Consider the following 10,122-nt stretch of genomic DNA (forward strand, 5'->3'; position numbering starts at 1 on the left):
TTACAGTAAGGTAACGGTTTGCATATTCCTATGTATAAGTGCTTCTTGCCATATTATTCTTACGTATATAGTTTAAGTTAATTCTTAGGCTTTACCACTAACGTGCAATTTCTGTATTTTCCATCCAGGTATGGAGGAGAAGCTGATTATTGAAGAGGAAGAGCCCTGCGTCATGCACTTGACACATTTGCAATAAATAATAAATTTAAATATTTCAAAAGTGCATGAATAGACTTCCCTTCCGTATTTTAAGTGCCTTATAAGGTGACTTCACAGTTTTTCAGCTTATGGCGCCCAACGTGGGGCAACGACGAAGGAAGTTGGATTTTTGTAATGCAGAATCCCATTAGTTGGTGAAAGTAGTCGGGATCCATTATGTGAACTGAAATTTATTTCCTTTCAGATTTATTGCATTAATATTTTTTTTATATTTTCCCTTCTAGGATTATTACATTGATATTTTTTCCCTTCTAGGATTATTACATTGATATTTTTCCTTTCTAGGATTATTACATTAATATTTTTTCCTTTCTAGGATCATTATTTCTTTTATAATTCAACAATGTCTGGTTTATCTGTGCTTATTGGACAAAGGAAAGTCATCCGCAAAAAGGTGACTGAATATTTTAACAGGTCCTCCACATTCAATACTCTTAGCCAGGAAGAAAAACTATCTATCAAAGGTATTCTGGTAAATTATAAGAATAAGTTAACTGACTTGGACACTGAGATTTTGGATAAGAAATTTCCTGGGGATTCTGATAGTAAAGATTTAGAGATTGAATTATTATTATGTCAGGATTACATAGATAAGATTGAAACCTGTTTACCTCTCCTAGATATTTCTACGAGTATCCTTGGCTCTAGTAATGTTACCGATGTAGCCAGAAGTTTACTTAAACAACGTGTAGCACCTCTTCCCAAGTTTCGTAGTGTAGAAGGTGAAGATTTTTTGAAGTTCATCACAGAATTTGAGGGAACTACTAAACCTTTTAACTATCCCGATAGGGATTTGCTTTTATTGCTTAAACAACAAGTTGAGGGTAGAAGAAAGGTTTTGTTAGGTTCCTTAGAAGCGGATAAGCAGCATTACGCTGATGCCAAAGAATTGCTCATTTCAGCATTTGCATCAACCGATATTCGGAAGAATTCAGCCATTAAGAAAATTACTACTTTACATTTGAAAGATGGGGAAGACCCCTTTCTCTTTATTTCCGAACTCAGATCGGTATGTGAATCAGTGGAGACATTGAATATTAGTGTTGATGAGTTTATTAGGTATTTTGCTTGGTATGGGCTGAATGATAGTTTCCAGCGCCATTTAATTCAGATTACAGGCAAGACTCACCCTTCCCTGAATGATATTAAGACAAACTTTTTTACAGCATGTGAGAGATACGAGCACGACAAAAAGGTCGCCAAAGGTACAAAGAGTAAAATCTCGCAGAATGTACAGGACTTTTCTCGAAAAGAGAAAACGGTAAATTTAGCTGTAGAGGCATTAACGAGTGATTCAGATTCCAGGTCTTCACCCAGCTGTTCTTTGTGTCTTAAAGTTGGTAACGCTAATAATTCTCATTTTATTTATGAATGTTTAAAGTTCCCTTCCCCTACCGATAAGGTGCAAATTTTAAAATCTAAACATGGTTGTGTTAAGTGTGGTTAGTTTAGTCATGAATCTAGCAACTGTCATTTCAGATTTAGAAAACGTTGTTTTAATTGCCGTGGTTGGCATATGAGTTATCTTTGCGAGTCTGAGCCCTCCTAAGGCAGCAGATCTAAACAATCTGATAAAGTAAATTTTGAAACTCCACAAAAAGTTAACAGCGGTGTTGCCGTTTTATTGCACTCGTATGGAAACTCGGTGTTACCAACGTTTTCTTTCAGTATTGGCAGCGACATTTACAGAGGTCTAAGGGACAGTGGCTCACAAAGCACCTTCATCACTAGTAGGTTAGCTGAAGAGAAAAACCTTAAAACTATCAATTCAAATGTTAAACTTACGGTGAGTGGATTTAATGGGAATAGAGAATATTTTACTAAAATTGTAGAAGTACCTGTGAAAATAGGTAGTTTGTCCTTTATAATTTTTGCCTTAGTTGTACCTGATATTAGTATTGCTTTAAAATTGCCTTTGCTTGGTAAAGTAATTGAAAAATTTCAAAACCAGGGTATGACGTTTGCTGATAAGTTGTAAAATAAACACACTCGTACTATTGATAATGTTAACCTCTTGTTAGGTACAGACTTTTTACATTGTTTAGCAGGTACCGACGTAATTTTTGGTGACGTTGATCCTTCGGTATACATAGATTCTCATGCTGGCATTTTATTGCAGGGTAATGTCGATTTGATGTTGAAAAACATAACCTGCCTAAATGTAAACCCAGGTGTTTTGAATTCTGTACCTGACGGTAATGTTCGTTCGGTTTCTACGGTGCATGTTTGTAGTAGCTCGTTGTTATTAAACACGAGAATAGATTTTCTGTCTGATGGGGACCAGGACAACGGTTTTGAAGTAAACTGTTCCTTTTCAGTTATCAATGACAAAGGTAAACTAATGGAAAGACAATTGCAGCAGGCCACTGAACAAATTTTGGAGTCTGAATGTGGGTAATTTTTTGAATTATGATCAAAATGTGTATAATGAAGAAAGTGTCGAGCTTAATAATCAGCTGGTAGATTTTTCAATTAAAACTATACATCAGAGGGAGTCTGATGGACGAATTATGGTTCCTTTATTATGGAATGGCAAAGTCTCCCATTTGTTGTCTAAAAATGAAAGACTGTCTAAATTAATACTAAAGTCTAATTTTAGAAAACTTAAACAGCGAGATGGTCTCCTACAACTCGTTGATCAGACCATAAGGTCTAATATCCAGGGGGTAGAGAGAGACGTCAGTTCTTCACACAGGAACTTTATTAATTAAAACATACACGGGAGCAATACCAAAGCTCAAGTCTCAGAGACACCAAGGTTACAAGGGAACAAGCAATAAGGATTATCATTACAAGACAACAAGGTTAGGAGGGAACAGGCAATAAGGATTGTTATCTGTTATTCCCCCGGCCTCCTTTTTTGTTTTACTTCGTTAAACAAACAGATCTATACATAAGTTACTAATTATAATAAAATGGATAAAATATTGTAACAAATATAAAATTGTTACCAAGCTCAAACTAAACGTACATTGTAATATGAATACAAACAATAGCATTTCATAATAAAAGAACAATAACAGTCTACATCACGTACAACATTCCATTGTATAAATATCTAAGAATTGCAAAAGAAATTACACATATTTAAAACCTGTTTCCCTTGTCTTTAATTTTAACATTTTCTAACCTGAACTCATCGTTTTTAAAATGAACAAGATTATCTTCATTTACAGCCACTCTAAGTCTTCCCTTAACTAAGACTTCCACCAAGTCATCACTCTCTTTATTTTCCTTTGTTAATATGTCTGCTATCATGTCTTTAGTATTCAGCCAACTAAATGATTCTACTTCTTTATGAATTAGTTTCTCCTTCAAGTCTGCCACTGCGTTTCTTAACAATTTTCTTTCTACTTGTTTTGATGATGCTATACTCTCCAGCGTTGGTCTGCTGTCTGTGAACAGTTTTACTGGGATTTTTCCTCCTTTTTCTCCAAACATAAGTTGTTCAACATTTTTTGCTAAATAAACACTGTCATCTACTAATTTAGTTAAGTTCCTCGTTTCGGCGTCTTTGGCAGAATGGCACACTTGTTTGATGGTTTTTGTTTTCCAATATATAGGAGCTACTATATCAGTTTTCTTGTTTCCCATTAAAATCAAGTTACCCCCAATTGACTTTGAGTCACACCTGTAACTCGCATCGCCGAGGCCATAAATTTTCAGGTCTTCTTTCTTCCCTATTTTACCGAAATTTATTTTGCGTTCTTTTGATTTAATTTTCTTCACTATCTTGTTTACTCTCTTTAGATCACCGATCGTAGCATCTTTATTTTTCATAGACATGTTCAATCCAACAATAGCCAAGTCGGGTCGGACATTTTCTGCCAACCACTGGATTTTTCCTGCATACTTCCTGAAAACTTTATATTCGGTTTTTTTCAGAGGTTCGTCATTTCCAATTTTCCTTATTTCTTTGATTTCCTCAATGGATTGGGCATAATCCTCCATGCTTACTTCTATTCCTTCTCTTGTTTTAACTATATCAATCCCTGTAAATCTGAATTCAGATGACTCCACCTTTGAAATCGTGAAATTTTTCATTAAAAGATCCTTGATCATATCCACAAATTCTCTTTTTCCTGAAATCGAAAAATCATCAACATGACATAAAATCATACCAAGTAATGATCTGCCGTCATGGAGGTAGTAGAAGGCGTTATCTCCATGCAGTGTTTTCATTCCTCTTCCTTTAAAAATCTTGTCAACTTTAAGCCAAAATTTCCTACCTGCGTCTTCAAGCCCATAGATTGGCTTTTTCAGTTTCCAAATGGTTCCTTCCTGTTTTACATCTTTGGGTGGTTCAACAAACACATCACGCTCCAGTTTTTTGGCCTGTAAGAAAGCTGCGGAAATGTCGACGCTCTCCAGTTCAAATCCTTCATTAGCCGATACTGCGATGAAAGTCTTGAAAGACTCTCTCAAGGCGGTTGGGGAATCTGATTTTGGTTTCTCAGTTTCCTGGAATCCTCTAGCAACTAACCTTGCTTTTATTTTGGTCTTCTGCCCATCTTGTCTCTCTTTTTCAGTTATAACCTACCTTGAACCAATTTTCTCCTGTCCTGTATCTTTTACTTCTTCAAATGCTTCATAATACTCAAAATTTTCAAGTTTTTTCTTTAGCGTTTATAACTTCAGGTTCATGATGACGACTCTTTGGAATTTCTACCACATATGTGGTTATTTCCTCTACCAAACACTCGTCATTTGACATTTTCATCCAGTAAGTACCAATGTTATCTAGTTCGAAATTTTCCTTGGTCTCTCGTACTTCGTTTTCTTCTTCTTTTTCATTAATAAGATATTTCCAGTCCCTTATTTCATTTTCGAAGTCAACTTCAATTGTTTTACTTCCCTCTAGTTTTATGAAGCACACGAATTTGCGCTTTGAGTTAGGTTTGTTCACTTCAGTCACCTTTCCTTTGTGTTCCTCGCCATTCTTAAAGGTCATAATTATAATTTTACTTTTCTTCGGCCTTTTTTCAGATGGAAGATGATCTATCACGGTCATTTTGTCATAATTCTCTTCTGCCAAATCAGATTTACTAACAACTGTCGCTTCTTCTCTCTTTTCTAAATTAATTTCCTCACTCTCGGACTGGTCAGTAAGAGCTGCCTCATCCTTCGACCCAATCTCATCTTTTTTCTCATGAGCTGAAGTCCTTAACGTTCCGTAAGGTTGCAAGTGACAAGAAGCTACCTTTTTCATATCTCCATTTGCTAAAATCCATACACTTCTCCCTTCCATCTTTTCCACCGTAGCGGGACCAAACCATTGTTTTCCACCTTTGTGCTGGTAAAATACTTTCTCCCCAGGTGTATATAGATAATCATTAAAAGACGCATTTCTTGCGTTTAAGGCAATTTTCAACTTTTCACCATACTCAATTTCTCTATACTTCTTATTCACTTCTTTTTGATTTTCAATATGTCTTCTGACTGCTTCTGACTCCGAGATTAAAGATTCGGTGGCTACATTTCCACTTGTTATACCAGGAACTACTACAGCTCTCCCAGTGAGTAACTGTAATGGGGCATATCCTTCCACTGTTATATTAGTATTATGACACCAGGCCGCTTTAGAAACTGCTTCATCTAATGTAATTCTATCATTCTCTTCCATCACTTTCTTCACAGTTAGATCAGCGCTGTAATGATTTCGTTCGTTCAAACCATTACTCCAAGGGGAATATGTTGGGCCAAACCTTATCGTAATTCCCATTGCAGAAGCCAAACTTTCCATTTCCTTATTTTGAAATTCTGATCCATTGTCAGCCCAAAATCCCTCAGTAGGATATCCGTATTTCTCGCACCAGTTCTGGGTGATGGCATGCAAAACAGTGACTGCTTCTTTGTTCTTTAGCACAACTCCACTTATTAATTTTGTGAAGGCGTCTACCATCCACAGAATGTTATTCTCCTTTACTTGCTTTAGGTCAACTGTGACCTTTTGATTAAATTCCGTCACTGTTGGGATGGCAACTTTTGGTATACCTAATGATTTTTTATACTTTTGGCAGGGTATACATTCATTAACAACTTTCTTAATAACCTTTTTGGTTCGGTTGGATACTACTCTTGCCAATGTGAACAAATGGAGGAGTTGAGTCTCTCCCTTATGGCCAGATACCAGATGTACCCTTTTTACTCTTTTATACTCTGATATCTCTTTATTGCTTTCCAATTTCTTGGCAAACATTACAATCTCTTCTTCGCTACATTCTTTATTGGTTTCCAAGACAACGGCAAGGTGGTTACCTTTAGTGGTTATCAAATCTATCTCTAGGTTCGGAACCAAGCTTCTGATAACTAGTTTTTCCTTTCCTTTCTCGTAATCCTGAGAGGCACTCCATTTCTGGAGTTGTTCTTTAGAACACAAAAAAGGGATATTAGCTTCAATAGCATAAATTTGCACTCGTAGTCTACTGAACTCTGTTCCATTTTTCTTTCCTTTAATTATCAGTGGAACTTCAAACATTTTGTGACATTCATAAACTTTACTTGGTCCAAATTTGAACTTTTTCTTTTCTATTCTTTTAACATTAACTTGTCCTTTTCCAAATTGATTTTTCTTCAGATATTCTTCTATCCATTTAATTCCTGCCACATTTTTGGGTGCACCATTGTCAATAATCATCTCAGTTTCATTGATTTCATCCGTGAAGTAAATTTCAGGCATTTCTACTTCTCCTCTCTCATCTTCAACACTCACAAATTTGATGTTACTTAATCTATTCAGACAGCATTTATTTCTACACCTTTTCTCTCTCGATTCTGATCTGAGCCTCCTGCCGCCCTCCATCGGACGATCTTGCCGATTCCTTTCAAGTTCTTCACGATCCTCACTTCTCCTTTCCGAAGGTTCTCTTCGTTTAAAGGAGTCTATTCTGTTTCGGTTTCTATCTCCTGATCGAGAGTAATATCTTCTACTCTGATATCTGCTTCCTGACTCTCTCCTGTTTTGGCTTCTGTCTCGCGAACGGGAGTATGGTCTCCTATTTCTTTGCTCATTTGATCTCGATGTAGATCTTTGTCTATTTGTATAAAATACGTCCAATTCCTTTTCGGGTCTTTGGTTTTCTATCTTTAGTTCCTTGAACTCCTTTTTACATATTTCTATTGTCACTTTATCTTCTACATTTTTTAGTTGTTTCATAATTGAAATTTTTTCTGTTGTTTCTAATTTAGACTTATCTAAAAACAAAACTGTAGTCCATAACTTCCATTTTGATCCAAAGTTTGCTCTATCCATTTTCACTAAAAGATTCTCAAATCTATTCAGATACTCTTCACCTGTTTCTTTGTCTTTCTGTTCAAATTTTTGTATTTCAGAAACCAATTCAGACATTTTTTCCAAGGTTGTTTTTTTTCAAATTTACCTTTTAGCAAGTTTATCACGTCTTCAATGATAGTTACACTGTTAGTGTTTACTTTTTCTATAACCTCTCTTGACACAAATAATGATAATCCTCTAATCTCTTTGTTTGTTTTTAAACTATCCACCAATTCGAAAAAATTTTGAATTAGAGGAATGGTTGTCTGTGAATCCCTTAGCCTTAGTTGATGGCAATAACTTTCAAAATCCTGGCCATTAGTCCAGATTGGAGCTTTCCGATTTTTAACTAAAGTAACATGGTTATTTCCACTTCCAACTTGGTTTATCTCAAAAAATCTTTCAATGATTTTCAATAATTTGTCTAGTGTTTCATCCATATCACTCTTTTCATACATTGTCCTGTTTGTTTCTTTACCGAAATCCCACTTTTTGTGAAAGTTTTTCTGGTGCGAAATATTGGTTGCTCTGTTTTTAAATAGTTTATTGCACTGCCCACAAATTCTGGCCTCATACCTTTGATCTAACTGTTTTTTTTTTTGCCTCAAAAAGTTCATTTGTTTCTAGCCACCGTTTTACCTGTTCCACTTCACCTAAATTCAAATCATTATTTTCACACTTGCTCTCATCTCCATTTTCTTTATGTCCCAATACCGGGCCTTTACACTTATGACAAAATTTGAAAATAAAATTTCCAGCATTGTCTATGGTTCCAAAGTTAGCCAGTTGGGTCAACTGGTTCATAAGCTCACTTTCGTCTTCAATGTATCCTGGTAAGGAAACTGCAGAGTATTCTGAAGACGCCATTATGGCTGTTTCACTTTATTGTAGATAACATCAGGGTTCAAGGTTTCTTCCAGAAGATCCCCAAGCACTCACAAACACTCTCAACAGCAAAAGTATTAAGCTGTTGTGAAGACTCATAATTACCATTCTTCGGCTCACACAACTTCAGGCTCAGGTCGTCTGCCTCACCATGTATCAACAGTTCAACATGTTTTCTTCATCTATCCATGATATCTGCTCCCCGAAGCACTCTGGTCGACAGAACCAATACGTCCTTTCCAGTTCATAAGCCGAAATCCATTGGTTTTCCTTCTCACAGACGGCTTCACATTTGCAGCAACTTACTGAACTTCTGGATTACTCCCCCTCCCCGATGTTCGGGAACTTTTAGCTGCTCATCATTTTCTTTTATATTTCTTAGTAAAATTTAATCTCCAAGACAATCGCTGCAGTCCCTCGAACCACGCTCTGCTACCATCTAATATCCAGGGGGTAGAGAGAGACGTCAGTTCTTCACACAGGAACTTTATTAATTAAAACATACACGGGAGCAATACCAAAGCTCAAGTCTCAGAGACACCAAGGTTACAAGGGAACAAGCAATAAGGATTATCATTACAAGACAACAAGGTTAGGAGGGAACAGGCAATAAGGATTGTTATCTGTTATAAGGGAACAGATTAATGCAGGAATTATTGAACCCATCCATGATCTTGATGTTTTTAAAGCTGAGAATCCTCAATATTCCTTTCTGCCTCATATGCCAATATTTAAACCCGACAAAGACACCTCAAAGTGTAGGGTGGTCTTTTTATCGAATCTTAAAGACTCGGTAGACGGTAGTTCTTTGTCTCATAATCAGTGTATGTATTCTGGACCTGCATTAAACCAAAAGCTATCTTCGTCATTTTTGAATCTGAGATTTGACAGGAAATTACTTATTTTTGATCTTAAGAAAGCTTTCAATATGTTGGCTTTGACCGAAAATGACCAGGCTAAACTTTTATTTTTTTGGTTCAAGAATGTCGGCAAAGGTGACTTTTCATTAGTAGCTTTCAAGAATTTGAGATTGCCTTTTGGTCTTCGATGCAGTCCTTTTTTACTAATGATAGCTCTTTATTACATTTTGATTTTGCAGCACTCTGAGGATCCTCGCATATCGGACTTGAAAAGGTCCATTTTTTCGCTTATCTACATATATAATGGGGCTATTACTGTTAATACTAAAGAGGAGTTGAAATGGTCGTACCAACAGCTTCCTCGTATTTTTAACCCTTATAGGTTTTATATTCAGCAGGTTGTTACTAATGATATAGCCTTACGGAAATAGACGGAGAGACCGAAGTAGTTACCTCTAGCACCAGTAAATTGTTTGGACTAACATGGGACAGGATTTCTGATGAAATTTTTACTAACCCTATATGCCTTGATTCAAATGCCAAAACTAAGAGGTCTATTTTACAAACTATTGCCTCTCAGTTTGATATTTTTGGCTTTAATATGCCCTTGTTTAATCGGTGCAGATTATTTATGCATAAGCTACAGTGCCAGAAAACTTTAAGCTGGGATACAGTCTTGGCTACAGATTTGCAGCGAGAATGGAGCAACATTTGCAAACAGTTAAATAGAGCTCCTTCTATAAGAGTTCAACGATCTGTAGGTCCTAGGGATGGTAAATATAACATTTTGGTATTTTCAGATGCAAGTAGAGATATTTACGGTTGTGTTATTTATTTGCAGCATATTGATACAGGCCATCTAAGTTTTATTCATGCCAAGAACAG

At 36.1% G+C, this 10,122-nt stretch overlaps 1 protein-coding gene across 1 annotated transcript; it reads left to right on the forward strand.

Annotated features, from left to right (window-relative positions):
* The first annotated feature begins 303 nt into the window (after nucleotides 1-303).
* LOC137653599 (uncharacterized) lies at nucleotides 304-9,525 on the forward strand. The gene is made up of 2 exons (XM_068387140.1): nucleotides 304-2,869; nucleotides 9,011-9,525. The coding sequence occupies exon 1, from the start codon at nucleotides 563-565 to the stop codon at nucleotides 1,664-1,666; it is 1,104 nt and encodes a 367-aa protein (XP_068243241.1). The 5' UTR covers nucleotides 304-562; the 3' UTR covers nucleotides 1,667-2,869; nucleotides 9,011-9,525.
* Nucleotides 9,526-10,122: the final 597 nt, after the last annotated feature.

This window comes from Palaemon carinicauda, chromosome 14, assembly GCF_036898095.1.
Source record: "Palaemon carinicauda isolate YSFRI2023 chromosome 14, ASM3689809v2, whole genome shotgun sequence".
Classification (NCBI taxonomy): Eukaryota; Metazoa; Arthropoda; class Malacostraca; order Decapoda; family Palaemonidae; genus Palaemon; species Palaemon carinicauda.